At 43.3% G+C, this 21,198-nt stretch overlaps 1 protein-coding gene across 1 annotated transcript; it reads right to left on the minus strand.

Annotated features, from left to right (window-relative positions):
• Positions 1–1,366: 1,366 nt before the first annotated feature.
• Positions 1,367–20,766, minus strand: NOA1 (nitric oxide associated 1; the record flags this gene model as incomplete). Its single annotated transcript, XM_034772646.1, is given in 5 exon segments — positions 1,367–2,069; positions 2,450–2,567; positions 4,577–4,693; positions 12,227–12,358; positions 20,570–20,766. Coding segments are annotated over 5 exon segments (785 nt in total), but the record flags the coding sequence as incomplete, so codon positions are not given.
• Positions 20,767–21,198: the final 432 nt, after the last annotated feature.

The following is a 21,198-nucleotide window of genomic DNA, read 5'->3' on the forward strand; positions in this document are numbered from 1 at the left end:
TGCATGATTTTTGGAAAAATCTTTGGTACAGACTAGGAGTAGTAACAAGAAAGTCCTATGAGAATACTGCTTCTCAGCTAGTACCTGTAGACAGGTTTAGAGGTTGGCACAGCGGAGAAAGCATAGCCGATCTAGACTGCTGTGTGGAAGGGGAAACTGAGGCACGCTGTCTCATGGCATTGGTGGCTAAATGCCAAGACACCTACACTTTAAAAGATATTGACATCTGCACTATGTACACAATGCTACACACCGAGATATTTTCTGGTAACGTGGGAACAGAAACCCAGAACTTTGCAAAAACACCTATAAGTGACATTACAGCAAGTCCCTGAAGCTGAGTCTTCCCAGACCTGATCTGCAGCTGGGTGTGGTCCTGCCTGTGTGTGGGTTAGAGGAGGTTTTAAGAACCTGGCTCAGCAAGACAGGTGAAAGGGGGCCCAGGCTGGCACAACAGGTAGACTCCGTGGTATCTCAGCACATCAGGTGGCTTCCCAAGGGGTCCAACCTGTCACAGTTGTCATGATGAAGAGACAGATGACTGTACATTTAGGGCAAATAACAGCATGGGGATGTTTTGCAGGCGCTCTCAGTTGAGGCATAAGTCTGATTTCCTCCTTTCAGCTATACACAGTGCTCCCTTAGGTGTTGTCTGCTTATCTTTAAAGTTCCACATTATTGCAAAGAGACTAGTAGGATGGTGTAGCAGGGTGGACGCCTGCTCCTGCCTGGAAGGGCCTGAGATAGCCCAGGGAGCAGGCAGTGTGAAGGCTGAGCTGATTAGGGGAAGTGGCTGCAGCTGGGGCCAGGCCCCAAACAGCCTCAGCAGCCAGGAGCTCAGGCCAGAGTCTCTCTCTGCCTTCAGAGAGAGAAGAGTCTGGCTGCAGGGAGCAGAGACAGGGTACTTGAGTGGAGCAGGGCTGGGGAGCTCCAGCCTGGAAAGCCCCAGGCTGCGGCCTAGGAGAAGGCTAAGGGGTACAGAGGGCAGCCCAGGGCTAGGCCAAGGCAGCAGGTCCAAACCCAACCTTGCCGACGATGATGAGTGGCTTATACTGCAGTCTGCGCCAGGGAGCAGGGGCTAGTTGGTGACTGGCAGTGGCCTAGTACTGAGGCAAGGGGGGGGGATAGTGGGTGGGGGGTTCCCCAGGGAGGGGAGACCCAGATCTGTGGGGTACTGCCAGGGGGCAGAACCCAGAGCAAGGGGCACCGGGGTCCTGGGAAGGACATGGGGGGCCAGTGTGAGGGACAAGGTGAATTGCCGGCCTGTAGAGGGCGCTCCAGATGCTGGACGAGCTGATTCCCTGAAGCAACCAGTAGGGGGTGCCGCAGGGGTGAGTCCATACCCTTACAGATGGTCTCTAGGGGCTTTTTTCTGAAATCTTTATCACTAATTTCATGCGAAAAGCCAAAAAACAAGCAATGTGTCTCCTGTCCAAATATCGGTAGCAACCAGAAAGATTTACATGTTTTGACAGCTTCATTAAAGGCCTCCTGCTGTAACTGAGATTACCCTCCCATCCTGACGGCAGCCATACTCCACTCACTGTAGGGGAACCAGCAATAACGTGAAGTGATGCCACCTCTGTCTGTCGAATGCAGAACTAGAGTCTGAATGCAGGCAGCCCTGGTAATGGGAAGTAGAGACTGCAGATCACATGATCCCATGAACTGCACTATGCAGTAGCCTGATACAAACTTCAAATCTGCATTTGCTAGGTCTTTCAAACACGTTTTACAGAAGCCAATCTTAAAATCAGAATGTATGTTCTCTATGAATAATTGTTTTTGTAATTTTCTGTAAGCAACACGTATGTCCAAGGGCTTCCCAGCTCCTGTGCTTCTTAAATTTTATATACCCCTTTTTTTATTTGTTCCATTTGCCTTTAAGTTCTCCACTAGGGGAGGTGGCTTTTTAGTTCTATAGGACGCACTTCCTCTGATGCGGTTCCCTTTGATGTTAATGATATGTGGCAACAGAGGAGGTTTACGTATCATCAGTGTTGTCCCTTCAGGAGTATAGACTCGCAGCTGTAGTTTGTCTTCCAAGTGAGCAGTTACTGCAACCCAGCCTGTGCAGATACCAGAACAGAATTCAGTTAGTTACAACCTCTTTCAAACAAAATGAAAATCAACTGTATCAAATTTTAAAAATGAAAAGGGACACCAATTTAAATAAGACAAAGGGTCAGATTTTCACACGGATTCAGCACCCAACAGATCCCATTTAGATGGGGAACGGAAGCTGCTGAGTGCCAAGCACTTTTGAAAATCTACCACCAAAGCAGAAAACAATTGTTCATAATCACATACAAGGCAGCAGGCATTTTGGTTGACTCTGTGTCACCTTTCCTAGTCACAAGACCTTTGCAAGTCACATGATTACATCCAAGAACAAGAGTGCACAGCAGGAGCTGATACCCTGCATGTGGAGGAGGAAACACAGAATTACCAGCAGAGGACAGCTTTATGTCAGCCACTGCCTCGAGGGTGCCAATTCCTTCCAGCGTAATTTCCTGAGGAATAAGCGGCGGGAATTCCTTCATTCGCTCTTCACCCCCCATGGGCACCTAACAATAAAATACAGGAGAACGGAGTTAAAAGCTGACGAGAAAGACAACTTTAAACTTCTCAAGTTACAGAATAAGTTACAAAGTGAAATGCAGCAACTTAACTGATTCTATTCTAACCGACTCAAACACTGGACACATTTAATGAGTAACTGCTCTCACATAACTTTTCTATTAAAAATGGCATTTGTCCAGTTAAGGGACAGTTTGTCCAGAAACAAATATCAAGGTGATAAAGATTTCATTTAGATATCAAACCAGGGTGCCTTAGAGATGCCAAGAAGTAGATATTACAGTATCAGAGATTGTCCTAGTTGGGTAAGTGTCAGGATTCAGTTCCAGGCTAGTTCAATGAAATAGCAAAAGTTACTAATACTACAATCTCTGAAACATTTATTTTTGTAAATGGCGCAATAATTCATAAAGCGAATTCAGCAAGAGCAGTGAGTTGTACTGTTGCTTTGCAAGTGAAGAGCAATACCAGAAGAGAGAGCTTTAAACTGCTTCAGATAGTGGAAAATGTACCATGTAGCTAGGGGATCCTTAATATTTACTACAGAGAGAGTGTTTCAGTTTTAGTGGTATTGTCAAGGAAACAAGTTAAAACAATCAAGATACGCACATATATATACACAGAGGCCCTGCTTATAGGAAGACAAAAAGATGCATTTTAAAAACATGATAGCTAACACATTTAAAATCCTAGTGTTGAAAAGGCAAGTATTAACATGTTAGCTGGTTGAGGCAAACCAGGGGGGAGCGGAGAGGAGAGGGGGGCAACACAGATTTTTAACTTCATCAGCTAATATATGTTAAAGTATACACAGCTTGTCTACGCTAGACTTCTGAATGTTTTACCTAGTACATTAACCAATGTGCTAACTCCACATCTTTCTAGATAAAGCCTAAATCATGAGAATATTGCTTTTTTTAAAAACAAATATTTCCACACCATGCATCGAATGAATTTTAGTCAAAATCATTTCAAATTATACTATCAAACTGCATGCTTAAAATATAAGATATAGAAAATAAAATGTAAATATATTAAAAGACATACAGGTCTTGCTACAGAAGTGCTATGGAACTAAGTGTCAATCTGAAATCTTAGCTCTCCCCCCTATCTAATTTCAGAAGTCCCAAATGATGGGATCTACATCACTTCCAGGTATTTCTATTTCTTAATTCCACCTTGTTGCTCCTATTTGTAGTTCTTGACCTCTCTGCCTTTTATATTTCTCTCCCTTTGTGTTTTGCCAATTTATATCTTTCCATAGCAGACATTCAGTTTTTGTTGCTTGTCTGTGAACTCCTGCCTGAGTAGCTCCAATTTGTCAATGTCTTCCTGGCATCAGTGGACCTAGCTGAGAACACAGTATTCCAGATGTTGCCTCATCAGCGCTGCAGAAAGAGGGGCTTTCTCTCTGAGCCAGAATATGATGCCTTGGCAAGCATAAGCCTAAACCCCACCAGCCATTTTTTAATTTTAATTTTAATGAAGACTGCTCAGTAGTAGTTTGTGTGCTTCTGAAAAAAAAAAAAAAAAGTTATATCCCTACTTAAAAGGCTGTCTAATGTACTAATATGGTCCCTTGTACATAAGCAGAGCAGGGAATTCAACCCAGGTCTTCCAAAGCCCCAGGCTAAAGTCCTAACCTCTGCCCATGCCATGTTCCTCTGTCCATGCACAGAGGGAGCTCCCTCTTGCTGAGTTAGTTTAATTTTAAACAGGAAAAATGTGTGTTGTGACTGGCAATAAGATTTTCATTCCCGTAGCTGTTTCCCACAGTCAGGGAAGGAATGATGCATATCTCTTTTATTTGGTTTTCCCAGAAAGGGAAAGAATCACTGACAAGACAATGCATAAAGAGTTCTAGCGAGGACTTAACAAAGTCTCTGTTGTGTCATGCATAGGGAAACCAGTAAGGGATGCCTGTTGAGTACAAAAGAGATCACATGACCTTACTCCTTACACATACCAGAACACCATATAGAAGGTCTCCTCTTACCTTCAGTAATGTTTTTCCAGCATGCTTCTGATAGATGCTATCTGCTTTCTCCAGGGTAGTAACATGGACTGGCAACAGGTTAGAAGCCACAACAGAAAACCAGGAGGATTTTGCTCCCTAAAATTAATGAGGGGTGATTGTTAAACTGAATGCTGTAAAGATATTTACAAGTTACTGTCCAGCCTTTCCCCACCTTCTGTTTAAAAGTAGTTCTGTTACATGATTCTCTCTCATCTAGATAGCCAGGGTCTTAGTTTTCGAAATGCATCTGTACTGTTTCTATGATAAATAATGGAGCTGAGCTTTCAATACAAAAATACAACAGTGTGCCACCTCAAAGTTTCTAGTCCTAAAGCAAGCCCAGAACCTTCCCGATTCTAGAGCTTCCGCATCACAGCGCAATATTTAGGTGCTACTATAATACAAATACAGTGCACTCGCATTTATCCCTATGGCATGGATAACTGTGTGTTCAGACAAATGGAAATGCTCTTAACTAACAAGTGGCTTCATGGGGGACACACTGTGGATTTTCAGAGAAAAGGAATTTGGATAATTGGAATGGCATTTAAACAAACAAACAAAACCAGAACAATCTGTTCTACACTCAGGTCATCCAAATAAAATGATAGTCAAATGTTACAGAATGTGTATCTTTACCAAGGGTGGGCAAACTACGGCTCGCAAGCTCCCGCTGGGGAGCAGGGTCAGGGGCTGCACCACGTGGCCCCCGTAAACTGCGGCATGGCCCTGCTCTGGGGTGCAGGCTTCGGGACCACACCACATGACTCCCGGACGCAGCTGCATGGCCCCGCTCTGAGAGTCCGGGGCCGCTACATGCATAGGAGTCAGAGAAGAGACATGCCACGGGCTTCCTAGGGGTGCGGATACCCCCGTCCCCCTGCGGTCCCAGGAGAATCTCTCCTGCCCAGCCCACTCTGCAGGTGTCCCCCGCCGGGCTTCGCCGCCCGGCCCCACCCGCGGGGTCCCGTCCCCCCCGCCCCGGGCTCCAGGCTCCTGCGCCACGCCAGAGCCCCCCGTCCAGACAGCGTGGCCTGCGCCCCTGCCCTGCGGGCCTGGCCCCGGGGAGCCCCTCGCCCGGAGAGGACTCCCCAGTGCAAGGCACCGGACCCCCGCCGCTCACCTTCTGTCCTGCACCGCCGCCTGTCCCCAGCCGATCCCTGCCCCGCGCTGCAGGCGGATCCCAGCTCCGGCTCGGGGTGGGGAGCGCTTGGCTGCCGAGCCCTGAGCCGCTGCTGGAGGTGGCTGTGCCTGCGACGATGTTGGGGCTGCGTGGGGCGCGACGGCCGAGGAGCCGGCCCCCCTCGCTCCTCCGGCCGTGTGCCTGCCGCCGCTCCCCACCATGGCTCCTCCGGCCGTGCTGCCCCCAGCGCCGGCCCAGCCGTCCTGCGCCGCCGCCTGTTCCCGGCCGATCCCGGCCCCCCCCATGGCTCCTCCGGCCGTGCTGCCCCCAGTGCCGGCCCAGCAGGCGCCGCTTTTGGGAAATGTGCTGAGGGGAAGCGGCTGCTTCCCCTGCACCCCACTAGCTACGCTACTGGTCCTTTTCTGCAGAACTACTGCTTAGCCAGTCAGTCCCCGGCCTGTAGCAGTGCATGGGATTCTTCCTTCTTAAGTGCAGGATTCTGCACTTGTCCTTGTTGAACCTCATCAGATTTCTTTTGGCCCAATCCTCCAATTTGTCTAGGTCACTCTGGACATTATCCCTACCCTCCAGCATATCTACTTCTCCCCCCAGTTTAGTGTCATCTGCAAACTTGCTGAGGGTGCAATTCATCCCATCATCCAGATCATTAATAAAGATGTTGAACAAAACCGGCCCCAGAACCAACCCTTGGGGCAATCCTCTTGATACCAGCTGCCAACTAGACATCGAGCCGTTGATCACTACCCGTTGAGCCCGACAATCTAGCCAGCTTTCTATCCACCTTATAGTCCATTCATCCAATCCATACTTTTAAAACTTGCTGGCAAGAATACTGTGGGAGACCGTATCAAAAGCTTTGCTAAAGTCAAGATATATCACATCCACCATTTTCCCCATATCCACAGAGCCAGTTATCTCATCATAGAAGGCAATCAGGTTGGTCAGACATGACTTGCCCTTGGTGAATCCATGTTGACTGTTCCTGATCACCTTCCTCTCCTCCAAGTGCTTCAGAATTGATTCCTTGAGGACCTGCTGCATGATTTTGCTGGGGACTGTAGTTCCCTGGATTCTCTTTCTTCCCTTTTTTAAATATGGGCACTATATTTGCCTTTTTCCAATCATCTGGGACCTTCCCCGATCACCACGAATTTTCAAAGATAACGGCCAATGGCTCTGTAATCACATCAGCCAACTCCCTCAGCATCCTTGGATGCATTAGATCTGGACCCATGGACTTGTGCATGTCCAGTTTTTCTAAATAGTCCTTAACCTGTTCTTTCACCACTGAGGGCTGCTCACCTCCTCCCCATACTGTGTTGCCCAGTACAGCAGTGTGGGAGCTGACTTGTCTGTGAAGACCGAAGCAAAAAACGCATTGAGTACTTCAGCTTTTTCAACATCATCTGTCACTAGGTTGTCTCCCTCATTCATTAAGGGTCCCACACTTTCCCTGACCTTCTACTTGTTGCTAACATACCTGTAGAAACCCTTCTTGTTACCCTTCACATCCCTTGCTAGCTACAACTCCAATTGTGCTTGGCCTTCCTGATTACACCCCTGCATGCTGTAGATAAATTTCTGATCATTTTCATATGACTTTACATTGTGCCTCTTCATATAATCTTGTGGTGGGTCTACCCACGTGTGACCTCTGTTTTTATGGGACTTTGTATCAAAGCCTCATTTAGAAACTTTGCATTGCCCTTGGTATAATATTATAGCCCCTAAGGACAGAATAAGATAGAGGAAAAATTTCTTTTTGCTAGCAGTAGAACAAGAGCTCTCCCCCCACCCCACATTTAATCAATTGCCCTGTTGAATCAATGAGGTGTGAACGAGCAAGGCATGGAAGGCAGCACCTCCAGACAGCCTCAACTGTTGGAGAGGGGCTGGGAGCCAGACCCAAGAACAATAAAACGTGTCAAGTGGGCTCATTAAAGACAAGCAGACATACCGAGGGCCTCGGGGGTTAGAAGCAAGCACCTTCTTTTGGTAACACCCTCTTTGCAGCATTGGGACAACACTCAAAAGAAAGCAGCACAAAGGACCAATGGACACAGACACAGAGTTTAAATCTGGTATAGATTTGCATAAAAGAAAAGCTACTATAAAAGTGAGGTGTCTTGCAAAGGACCCCGGGTCTCATCTTGTCAACATGGGAGCATCGATCCGGATCGGCAGAAGCCCGGCTCCACCTCCTCCCCCATCTAACTCACCTGGCCAGTGAAGTTAAGGGGAGCAACTAATTGGTAACAACAAGACGGAGTATGTTTGTGTGTGTGTAAGTGTAAGTGTAATATATTATATGCATATGATACAGTGTTAATGAATACATGTATTACCACTAATAAATGTGGCGTTTTGCCTTATTCCCCCTGAAAAAATCCTGTGCAGACTTTAAGTACAACATTTTGGTGGAGAATGCGAAAGGGGGAGCAAGCATAGAATTTATACTCTCAAAAAATGCACCATTTAATTAGCATTTGTGCAGCCACAAGTACCAAACACACTGTGGCAGAGACCAAGCAGGTTCTGCCAGGGTGAAAGCACTGTGCTAATTTGTTTCCAAGCTTCTATCTTTCAGGCTCTAAACCAGAACATGAGAGCTGGTACCAGCTAAAGAGTTATACAATACCATGGTTATAGTGACATGACAAAGTCTGTGTTCAGTGTTGTGTGTTGCATGTTCTGTGTCTATCTCTAGTGGTGTCCTGTGCTAGCATTGGGTCTAAAAAAAAAGGGAATACTACACTAGACAGGGCAAATGTCTTTTCCTCTCTCTACTTCCCCCATGTCCATCCAATTTATCAATCACCACTTGTGTCCAAAAAAACTTGGGTCCCCAGTGCATCAGGTTTATTTTTTGTTAGGTTCTCTAATAATAACAAAAATTAACAACAAAATGACTAATACATTTGTATTGTTAGTTACATTTGCTTGTATTGTTAATTCCACACTTTCCTCTATGCACTCTGGTTCTATTTCCCCAAGCCCTGAAGGGTAGTTCTTGGGCCCCCATAACCTGTAAGACCTTGGCCCATAATTGTATGGCCCCATCTTTCAGGTCCCCAAAAACCTCTAAAAACAACTGTTAAAAATAAAAAATTCTACAACATTTTAGCAACTAAATGTTAGTTTAAGTCCAAATCAGCTTAACCTTGCATAACAACTGTGGTACTCCTACAAAATCTTATTTGTTGTGTGTGCTTAAAAAGGTCCTGACCTCAGTAACTTTTATTGTTTGATGGCTATTGCAGCATCAAACTTGGGCCTCATTTTGTTTGTCAATGTACCCAATTATTGGAATGGTAATGGTTTTGTTGTATTTCCAATTATTATAATTATAATTGTTTGCATTTGTGTTTATGTTATATCTGGTGTTTAGTCAATTGTAATGGTTTTAGTTATATTCACCTGGTTATAATTGTTTGGTTTGTTTGCAACAAATACAAAAAATTTATATGGTGACCACTCAAGACTTGTTCTTGAGAGGTCAAAAGGGGGACAATGTAGATCAATCTCTGATCATTTTCATATGACTTTACATTGTGCCTCTTCATATAACCTTGTGGTGGGTCTACCCACGTGTGACCTCTGTTTTCGTGGGACTTTGTATCAAAGCCTCATTTAGAAACTTTGCATTGCCCTTGGTATTATATTATAGCCCCTAAGGATAGAATAAGATAGAAGAAAAATTTCTGTTTGCTAGCAGTAGAACAAGAGCTCTCCTCTCCCCCCCCCCCTTAATCAATTGCCTTGTTAAATAAATAAGGTGTAAATAAGCAAGGCATAAAAGGCAGCACCTCCAAACAGCCTCAACTGTTGAAGAGGGTCTGGAAGCCAAACCCAAAAACAATAAAACGTGTCAAGTGGGCTCATTAAAAACAAGCAAACATACTGACGGCCTCGGGGGTTAAAAGCAAGCACCTTCTTTTAAAAACACCCTCTTTGCAGCATTGAAACAACACAAAAAAAAGCAGCACAAAAAACCAATAAACACAAAGTTTAAATCTGGTATAGATTTGCATAAAAGAAAAGCTACTATAAAAGTGAGGTGTCTTGCAAAGAACCCCAGGTCTTGTCTTGTCAACATGGGAGCATCGATCCGGATCGGCAGAAGCCCGGCTCCACCCCCTCCCCCATCTAACTCACCTGGCCAGTGCAGTTAAGGGGAGCAACTAATTGGTAACAACAAAACAAAGTGTGTTTGTGTGTGTGTGTGTGTGTGTAAGTGTAATATATTATATGCATATAATACAATGTTAATGAATACATGTATTACTAATAAATGTGGCGTTTTGCCTTATTCCCCCTGAAAAAATCCTGTGCAGTACTTTAAGTACAACAATGCTCTAGCGATATTTTTATACTCCTCCCTAGTTATCTGTCCAAATTTCCACTTCTTGAAAGCTTCCTTTTTGAGTTTAAGCTCACTGAAGATTTCACTGCTAAGCGAAGCTGGTCGCCTGCCATATTTGCTATTCTTTCTGCACATTGGGATGGTTTGTTCCTGTGCCCTCAATAAGGCTCCTTTAAAATACAGCCAGCTCTCCTGGACTCCTTGCCCCCTCATATTAGCTTCCTGCAGTCCTGCCCCAGACCTGATCCCCCTCCCACCCTCTGAACCCCTCGGTCCCAGCCCAGAGCACCCTCCTACACCCCAAACTGCCCAGCCCCACCCCAGAGCCCTCACCCCCTCCCGCACCCCAACCCCAATTTTGTGAGCATTCATTGCCTGCCATACAATTTCTATTCACTGATGTGGCCCTCAGGCCAAAAAGTTTGCCCACCCTGATCTCTACATTAGCTTAGTTCACAATACTGAAAGTACTGCCCGTGTGAACAAAACTGGCAGGCTTATTTCTGGATGGTGTGACAGACTTCTCCTGCCCAGCTGATCCTCTCAGACCATTTCCCAGATCCTGTAGTAAAATATCCCTCTTGTTTACCAGACTCTGCTTGGGATGCCTAGAATTCTACAAACCAAATTTAAGCATGAAAATTACTATAATGAATTGTACATCCAAACTGCAGTGGGAAAACAGGATTACATCAAATCCAAACCAAGGAATCTAAGTCTCCTACTGATGCATGGATACAACTTCCCCCACAAACCCAAGGCTACACTACACACTTTTGCCAGCTCAGATATGTTGATCAAGGGTATGAAGATTTGCGATTGACACAGCTGTGCTGGCAAAAGCCCCGAGTGCAGATGCAATTATATCACAAAACTGTGATTTTACTAATATAGTTTATTTCATTTGGGGTGGGGATGGTGGGGCCTAGAATAAGCTATACCAGCAAAAGTTCAGTTTTGCCTGTACATGCTGCACCCACACGAGGAGCGCTTTGCCTGGACAGTATACGGATATAGTTATACAGGCAAAGCGCTCTAGTCGATCTTGCCTAAGGCTGTTGGGGAGGGGTTGGCTGAGGTGGATCTATTTATGGGCAGACTTTGGTGAGTTTTTTTATTTTTTATTTATGTGCTAGGCATGCAGAGCACTGGACGGGCATCGACAGCTGTATTTAGAAATGGAATAAATAAAAGTCCCATTAATAATGCAAGTGCATAAAGGGGAGAATGGACCCCAGACACATACGCCCCTCTGCTCTGCCCTTTACTATTAGATATTTCTTTAAACCTGGAGGAAATACTAATCAACTTTATTTCTACAATAACTTTTGAAAAATCTCACTCCTTGCCCTGTTCTAATAGCCTTTCTTTTCAAAATGAAGCAAAGCATCACTAAGGGAAATTAGCACGAGTACATAACATGACTCAACCACCACCTAACAGAAATAACTTTCAGGGAAATCATCCCAATACGAATCATACGTCTATATGAAGGAGGTTTTACCCAGAACGGCCGAGAGTGAAAAGGATTAGCAAGGAACAGTATTTTTCCAGTTTATTTTTTCTACTTTGTTTGTTGGATAGTGTTTGGTGTCATCATTTTTCCTTTCTCCCTTGACTAAACAATTCTTATAAATGTTGAGGGAAAAGCAGAAATGCCCTTAATCCATTTCCCTACCTATGTAGCTCTTTCATGGAACCACTGGACACTGTCCCTTTAAAGTGGATTCATTTTGGCTACACTCCAGCACCGTTAGCCACCTTGCAAGGATTTGTACCCTTGTTCTGTTAGTGACCCGTCAATCTCAAAGCAATTCTCCGGTTTCATTTAGAACAAAGCTCAGGACCTCTTGGTAACACGCTGCAAGATGCTCCTTTACAGTACAAAAATCTTCACTTTGGGCTATCATATGGCACAGCCTTTTTCAAAAGCATTTTTTACTTTACACAACGAGGTTTGTGTTTCCTTAGTGGAAATCTTAAGAGCAGCCGCTGCCAAAGAAATGGTGACGAAAGCTACACAAATCGCCTGATGGTGAAGGTGTTTTGTAACTTGTTATAACACCACAAAACGCAAACAAGATCTTATTCACAGAACATTACAAAATCCACTCTCCCTTACCTGCAAATAGTCTATGCGTCCCAAAGCACCTAGAAACAAAACCATTCCAGGCTTAAGTACAAAGGTCCGTGGAACAATGGCATGTGTCGGCAAGACGAGCTTTACTTCTTTCTCCGTTAGAAGATTTAAAACCTGCAAAGCAAATTGGATAACCATAACTCATTTTGGATGCTTTTACAGAAACGATGAAACCAATGCTCTTGCTTTATGGGGAAAAAGGAAGATGACCAAATACCTTGAATGGAGAATATCTGTCTCAGATGATCTCAGACAGAAATTACAGACAAGTAGGACTGCATATTCAGTTCAGCCATGGCAAGGAAGTGCTCATCTTTTTTAACAATTCACACGTACAGACGTAAAGTAGCTTGTAACATGGACACTCCAAACTAACAATATGAGTCTTAAGGCTTTACAGCCTAAACAGCTCAAGCCAATTTGTCTCTGCAACGTTCACAGAATCCGCTTACTGCTACTTTGTGTTACATCATAGAATATCAGGGTTGGAGGAGATCTCAGGAGGTCATCTAGTCCAACCCCCTGCTCAAAGCAGGACCAATCCCCAACTAAATCATCCCAGCCAGGGCTGTGTCAAGCCAGGCCTTAAAAACCTCTAAGGATGGAGATTCCACCACCTCCCTAGGTAACCCATTCCAGTGCTTCACCACCCTCCTAGTGAAAGTGTTTCCTAATATCCAATCTAGACCTCCCCCATTGCAACTTGAGACCATTACTTCTTGTTCTGTCACCTGCCACCACTGAGAACAACCGAGCTCCATCCTCTTTGGAACCCCCCTTCCCCCAGGTAGTTGAAGGCTGCTATCAAATCCCCCCTCACTCTTCTCTTCTGCAAACTAAATAACCCCAGTTCCTTCAGCCTCTCCTCATAAATCATATGCCCAACCCCCTAATCATTTTTGTTGCTCTCCGCTGGACTCTCTCCAATTTGTCCACATCCCTTCTGTAGTGGGGGGACCAAAACTGGATGCAATACTCCAGATGTGGCCTCACCAGTGCCGAATAAAGGGGAATAATCACTTCCCTCGATCTGCTGGCAATGCTCTCACTAATACAGCCCAATATGCCGTTAGCCTTCTTGGCAACAAGGGCACACTGCTGACTCATATCCAGCTTCTCGTCCACTGTAATCCCCAGGTCCTTTTCTGCAGAACTGCTGCTTAACCACTGAAGATTGCAGATGGTTCCTGCTATGTTTCTACACAAATACTATTTATTTGTGGAACAACCTAAAATGAGATTGAGATCCCCAGAGTAAAAACATGTTGCAATTGTGCTGAACTCTCACTGTCTCCATTCAGGAATTACTATTTATCACTTTTATTATGAAGCCACTAATAATAATCAGCCAATTGTTTCCTGCTCTAAGCAGATTTTGTTAAGCTTAATGTGCCAGCAGTTCAAGGTATCTTAAACAGAATTTTGGATCAATATTGCTTACAGTTAGCATTATGGCAATTCTGAGTTTAAGGAGGATATTTCAGGTATTAGCAAGCTTTCTGCTATAAAACTGTAAATCGTTTTAAACTGACTAAGGTTTCAGAGATCTCGTCTCCACCTCTACCACGGAAAAATACTTTGTGAATAAATTCTCAGGAAATATAACTAAGAGATTAGCTCCTCAGTATAGGTTTATGTGCAACAGAGTTCCCACCTAAAAAGCAGGAACTACTGTGTCTGATGTGTCACTAAAGTGCCCCAGGCACAGTGAGAGACTCCAGCTTAAAAAATAAACTTCTGCCTGAAATGTTTTTCCTACTATTGTTATAAGTAATGCTATGGTGACTATAACTGAAAGGTACTTTCCAGCATATTTTGTACATTTAATGGGACTGTGTGTGCAGTCAGTTTCACTTCCCCCCAACCCCACACAGTGAGCTTCCCCTGTCTATGTGGGTCTTTCACACACAGCAACAGTAGAGAGGAAAAACATGTTAAAAAGAGGAAAAAGTGACTGGAAAAGCACAAAACATGTCAGTGGGATCCAGGCCCAGGTGCAGTACCCAACACAACTTTTAACTTTAAAGCACTAACTAGATTCCAAATAGACAGCATCCCTGTCTCACACACTTGGAATTTTCAGCACAAACAGAACCAAACTCTTCTAACCATGCGCCTAAGTCATTCCCCAGCCTTGCTAACATTCAAATGAGTACTACAGTTTGGCAACATGGTTACAACATGGTTTGGTCTTGACTCTGCATTAAAAGACAGAACTGTTTTGTAATTGTGTCAGCAACTACTATAGTGTGCCTGGGTCTCCACACGCTCTTTCTGTGTATCTCTTTCGCAAAAGGATTAATGGACACAAATCTGACATCAGGAATCATAACATTCAAAAACCAGTAGGAGAACACTTTAACCTGTCTGGTCATTCAATGACAGACCTGCGGGTGGCAATTTTGCAATAAAAAAGCTTCAAAAACAGACTCCAACGAGAAACTGCTGAGCTTGAATTGATATGCAAATTAGATACAATCAACTTAGGCTTAAATAGAGACTGGGAATGGCTGAGCCATTACAAACATTGAATCTATCTCCCCATGTAAGTATTCTCACACTTCTTATCAAACTGTCTGGACTGGGCTATCTTGATTATCACTTCAAAGGTTTTTTTTCCTCTTACTTAATTGGCCTCTCAGAGTTGGTAAGACAACTCCCACCTGTTCATGCTCTCTGTATGTGTATATATATCTCCTCAATATATGTTCCATTCTATGCATCCGAAGAAGTGGGCTGTAGCCCACGAAAGCTTATGCTCAAATAAATTTGTTAGTCTCTAAAGTGCCACAAGTACTCCTACTCTTTCTGTAGTGTATATGGAGTCAACGTCAGTCTGAAAATCTTGGCAACTTTTGCACCAATTCTGAAACAGTAGGAGCCTTGCAGACTGCAAGCTCCGCAGATAATATTCCAGAGTGTTAGGTAATGCTTAGTGCCAAATTTGACAGCTATCAAAAACCCTTTCTTTCAGTTTCTAGAAGTTTAGTTATTTTCTCTTGCTCCCTTATAAAGCCGAACATCTTTAGTAATTCATAGACTGAACTAGCAAATCTATGTCATCGAACCCTCACAAAAATGTACAGAAAGCAAAGACTGAAAATTCCTGCTCCACACCCCAAAATTGGTGCCCAGACAACCCCTCCTCCTCTCCAGCCAAAACGAACAGCGTGACAAGTGGAAATTCAATCCGAACTTTGGCATGTCTCATACCTGCCCCACTTCACAGGCACACCGAGCTTAATCAAAATTAGAACTATCCACAGGAAGTTACTGAGCACGAGTAAGTCCATTCACTTCCTATGCTCATTCAATTCCTGGCAGCCAGGGACCACTAGGAAGCTGGAACTGAGAGCCGGGAGAGTCTTCTGAGCTCCCAATGCTCCCGCTGCTGCACCCTGGCAGTAATGAGGAGGCGCAATCAGTATGACTGGATGCAGAGAGGTGAGGAGCTAGGCCTGGCGGGTGCTTTGGCTAGAGACAGAAGGGTCTGTAACTACTAAAGCACACTTCTCTTGGAACCTGGCATATAATAACCTAGGATTTCCGAGTCTCCATGTTTCTCTGCTGTCAGCAAATAGTTGCGAGACCCAGTGGCAAAACATGTCTCATCCCCTGCTCTTGTAAATGGTCCACATAGCAGTAGTAGGTTGTCATCTATCAATTACTCCATTAGCTCAAGTCACAGAGGTCTGTGCTGTACAGTAACTCCTCACTTAAATGGTGACAGCTTTCAGAGGGGTAGCGTGTTAGTCTGTATCAGCAAAAAGAACGAGTACTTGTGGCACCTTAGAGACTAACAAATGTATTTGGGCATAAGCTTTCGTGGGCTAAAACCCACTTCATCGGATGCCACAAGTACTCCTCGTTCTTTTTCCTCACTTAGAGCCGTCCCGGTTTAAGTTGTTACGTTGCTGATCAATTATGCTAGTTTAAAGTTGTGCAATGCTCCCGTATAACGTTGTTTGGCAGCCGCCTGCTTTGTCCAGTGCTTGCAGAAAGAGCAGTCCTTTGCAGCTAGCTGGTGGGGGCTTGGAACCAGGGTGGACCGGCAGCCCCCCCCCATCAGCTCTCCGCTTCCCTAAGTTCCCTGTGCGGCAGCCACCCAGCAGGCTAGCAATTGCCGGCAGTTCAGCTGTCCCTCCTCCCACTGCCCTGTGCTGCTCCTGCCCTCTGCCTTGGAGCTGCTCCCGGGAGCCTCCTGCTTGCTGTGCGGGTGGGAGAGGCGGGAAAGAGGTGGGCTACTATCAGGGTGTCCTCCACCCCCCTGCTCCTGCCCCCCGCTTACCCTATCTCCATAGCGCCGGGGGGGAGGGGGAAGGTAGACGACAGGGCTCAGGATGGAGGGAGCTTGCAGGCAGCAGCTGCTGTCTCAACTTCCTGATCTAAAAAAGCAGTGTATTTAGAGTGGGGTCAGCGTACTTAAAGGGGCAATGCGCATCTCTCTCTCTCTCACACACAGGGTTTGTCTCTCCGTCTGCCATGCTGTCTCCCCTCCCTCCATTCGTGCTGTATATAGAGTCTGAGGCTACATTAACAACAATGTGTTAACCCTTGAGGGCTCAGCTGAGTACTAGTTCATCATTTAGCAGTAAGGCATTCCCTGGGAAATATCCCTCCCTCTTCCACCTCTGACTCCACCACCTCAACCAAGCTTCACAATCATCATTGCTGTGTACAGTATTACATTGTTTAAAACTTATACTGTGTATACATATGTATAAAATATAGTCTTGTCTGGTGAAAAAAATTTCCCTCCCCCCACCCCCAATTTACATTAATTCTTATGGGGAAATTGGATTCGCTTAACATCGTTTCGCTTAAAGTCACATTTTTCAGGAACATAACTACACCGTTAAGCGAGGAGTTACTGTAGCTCTAAAGGTCTGAATCCTGCTGATGAATCACATGGGAGCCAATAGGGTTCCACATGACAGACATTTTTTTCTCCCAGTTTGATATTAAAAACCTAGGAAATTGCATACAAGAACTATATTAAAAGAATGTCAAGGTTGCTAAGTCAAGTACTCAAAATTAGGAAATGCCAGAATTTAGATTGCTCGTGTAACCTTAATTTGACTCCTTTATACCTATGCATTGTGATGCAATATTTAATCCCATGATCACTTACTAGTTTTTCCACAGGACCCCTGACTCATTTAGTGCACAGGATGGATGGTGTTTAGGGATGATCACCACTATGTAGTGAAGGAAGCTGTTGTCTGTAGGACCCCTGCCTCATTTGTTGCAGAAGTTGGAAGGTGCATGAAGCAATGGATGACAGAAAGAGTAAGGATGGTGTCATAGCTTCGGCAGCTGAACAGCACCCTGGAGAACTGATTCTCTCCCCATCTCGGGCATATAGGTCCTATGAACTACTGGGCAAGTCACTTAATCCAAACTTTTCACAGGGGGTCACTAAAACTATGTTTACGTTCTGGGTGTCCAACTTGAGACTACTGGTGTCTGATTTACAGACGTGCTGAATGGACACAACTGCAACTGTTCTCCGAACATATAAAGTGCTACAAAACACCAAGTTCTCTGAAAAGTCGGGTCATAGACATTTCAAAGTGAGCATCCCACTTAGTGTGTATTTTTCATGTGAATGCCTCTGTCTCTCAGTTCTCCCTTCTGTAAAATTAGAATAATGCCCCCCCTTACATCACAGGGGCATTGTGAAGATTAATTTATGTTTGTTGAAGTAGTCAGATACTATAGGAGCAAGATGAAAAGGCCCACAAGGTAATTAATAAACCTGTCTTCAGAGCAGGATTGGAATAGCGTGCAGTAAATAAGGCCTGGGGCCACACATTGTTCATCGAAGGTTGTTCATCCAAGGTAAAATTAAAATTAATAGAAAAGCTGTTCATTCATTGAGCACCGTCCAACTTACATGCTGAATAAGGTGGGGTCCTGTGGCTAAAACAGTGTGTGATCATGTAATTAAAGACCAGATTAAGTTTACATGGGCAATCTTAAATCTGGCATTTCCAAACTTTTGCATGCTTGATTTTGCAACCTTAACACTCTTTCAATGTAGTATTTTGTGTGCCATTATTGACTACCTTCCCGAGGCCTGAATCATGATCAAGTCCCCATTGTGCTAGACGCAGTACAATTAATCATTTGTGTCTTTAAAACTTGCTCATATCAAACATTGTTTCAAGCGAATCGAAACCACACACCTTAGCTAGGTGCTTCTACTCAATTAAAAGATATTAAGGCCAGAAGGAAGCAATGTAACTATCTATTCTGACCTCCTGTATAAAACAGATCAGAGAATTTCACCTGGTAATTCAGGCATCAAGGCATAACTTGTGATTGAGCTAGATGTATATACTAAACTGACCAGCAGTGAAATTGACATTTACAGTAAATCTGCATTAGGCTTCAGAATCTTTACCCTGTTGAGATGGCTGAGGCAGGAGACACCTAACCCCGTTATTACAGTCCTGGAGCCTGGCTAAAGCTGAGAGTAACAATAAGGTGTGAGCTCCTTTATACATCTCAACAAGGCAATAATTTTGAAGTCTGACTGAGGATGCTACTGAGATGAATGGGGCAGTTCACACCTCTCAGAGTTTTTTGGGTCAGTCAGTCTAACATTATTTGAAAGTCTATCCTCACAATTAGGCCTTGTGTCTACACAGAAATTGAACCACTTTAATTATAGTGGTATAGTTAAAGCAGTACCAACTGCCTAGTGTGGCTATAGTTATCTTGGTATAAAGGTGCTTAGGCCAATAAAACTCATTCCCCTATATGTTGGGGAGTACGCTATAATAGTATAAGCTCCTTTCTATTGATATAGCTGTGTCTACACTAGGGTTTGTACTGGTTTAGCTATTTTGGTTAAAAAAAAAAAAGTATCATCTCTCTAACCAAAAGAGTTATACTGGTACAAGATCTGGGGGTAGACTAGCCTTAGATAGTCAAACCACTATGACTATTTTTTTTTTATTTTTTTTTTTAAAGTTTAACTTCAATTCTGTAGAAAACAGTTATATCCATAGACAGATCGTAACTCCATAGAACTCTGCAGGATTTCTACAGAGCATATTTCCAGTGGCTCTATTAATTTTAAAGCCAAAACTTTCAAAGCCATCTAGGGTATTTGAACTTCTTATTCCCATGAATTTATCATTCAAACCTTTAAGCAGCTTTGAAAGTCTCAGTCCTAGATATTTTTATACTAAAAATCGTATCTGTTTAAACATTAAAATCTATTTAAAAATTGATTTAGTTAAATAACCCCTAATGTAGATGCACTTAAATGGGATTAGCTCTATTTGGTAAATTACCAATGCAAAGCAAATTTATTTAAGCAATGGTTAACAGGTTATACATTAGGGGGTTGCATTGGTTTAACTAGATGGATTTTAAATCAATTCAGTTAAACCAATATAATTTTTTTTTAGGACAAGCCTTTAATCTCTTGTGATCTGATTCTCACTCAAAACCAGAGCTAAAGGTATAATCTTATATCCTGCCACCAGATCCCGTTTTCAATATTCTGACTCATTCATTCCTGCTACAGAAATGTACTACTACAGAGAGACACATTCAGGGCTCATCTACAAAAAACCGGTCTGTAAACAGTTCACTAACATGCTTATAAATAGTGCTTAGTCCTATCTACATTGGTAAATACCCGTGTTGTAAGATGGTTAGGGCACTACTTGCTACAGCAAAACCAACCAGTGTGATAAATTCTGCTATATAAAACAGGCCTTATTACTAGAAGTCGGAGAATTATTTTGGGGAAATAGAAATTTATCCTAAACAATGAAGTTTTCGAGACTCTAAAACAATTTACAAATTCAGATTGAATCTGATGAATAGTTTTGGCTGAAAAAAGAAAAAATATAAAAAAAAAAGTTAAAAAATTTCATTTTGACCATTTCAAAATGAGTGAAAGAGTGAAAACCCCGTAAAAATGGCTGAATTGAAAAACTAGAAAACATTTGTTTCAAGTTGACCAAAACACTTCAGTCAATTAGCAACAAATTTATTTCAAGTTTTTTGATTCAATGAAAACTTTTGAATAAAACGGGATTCAAAATGGCTTTTTCCCCCCCAACAAATTTTTGTTCAGCTCTGAACAAAAAATAAAAATAAAGTAAAATAAAATCCATTATTCACTCAGCTCTATTCATTGCACAATATTCTGATACACTGGGTGGCACTAAATAATTACCTGAATGTGAGAGTCTTTTATTTCATAAGGATATAAAAAAATCTCTATTCCTGCACTCACAGTTAGCTAAGACAGTATTCCCTCTCCCAAATACCGATCTTCTCAAACGCAGACAGAGCACCTACACAATTCTCTTTTACAATCCCCGGCGTGTCAAAAAACCAGCGAGCATCTTTCAGTTCATTGTATGTAAATTCCACTCTCTCTTTAGGCTTGTTGGATGAAAAGACAGGCTCCTCTTCCATGTTAAAAGAGAGCTCATCAGGATCAAAGTCAATGACAGCTTTTGACTTCTGTTGTTGAAATGTTCTTCCAACTCTTCCTACATTAAAAAGGAAAAGTATTTTTAATCATTTATGTTACTTTACATTTTCTTCACCGGGAAATTTTTCCTTCTTACACACTTAAAAATAAATAAAATACATATGATAAAGTAATATAAATGTGATTGAGGTGGACAAATTTAAATGCTCAAAAGTCAGGATGTTAAAAAGTGACTTAGGTTTCTGTATTTAAATTTTCCTTCTTGTCCAACAAAAAACAAGAAATCCAGTGCTATTAGCAGTCCCCCAGATCACGGACCCGCTATAATGTGCTATTATTGTATTACAGTAACCCTAAGGACCCCAATTGTGTTCCCATTGTTCTAGGCATTGCACAAAACACTTTGTAAATTAGATTGTCTTTTTTTGATATTTAAGACCTTGATCTTTCGAACACTTATGCATGTGCTTAACTCCACTTGTGAGAGTAT

Source organism: Trachemys scripta, chromosome 5, assembly GCF_013100865.1.
Source record: "Trachemys scripta elegans isolate TJP31775 chromosome 5, CAS_Tse_1.0, whole genome shotgun sequence".
Classification (NCBI taxonomy): domain Eukaryota; kingdom Metazoa; phylum Chordata; order Testudines; family Emydidae; genus Trachemys; species Trachemys scripta.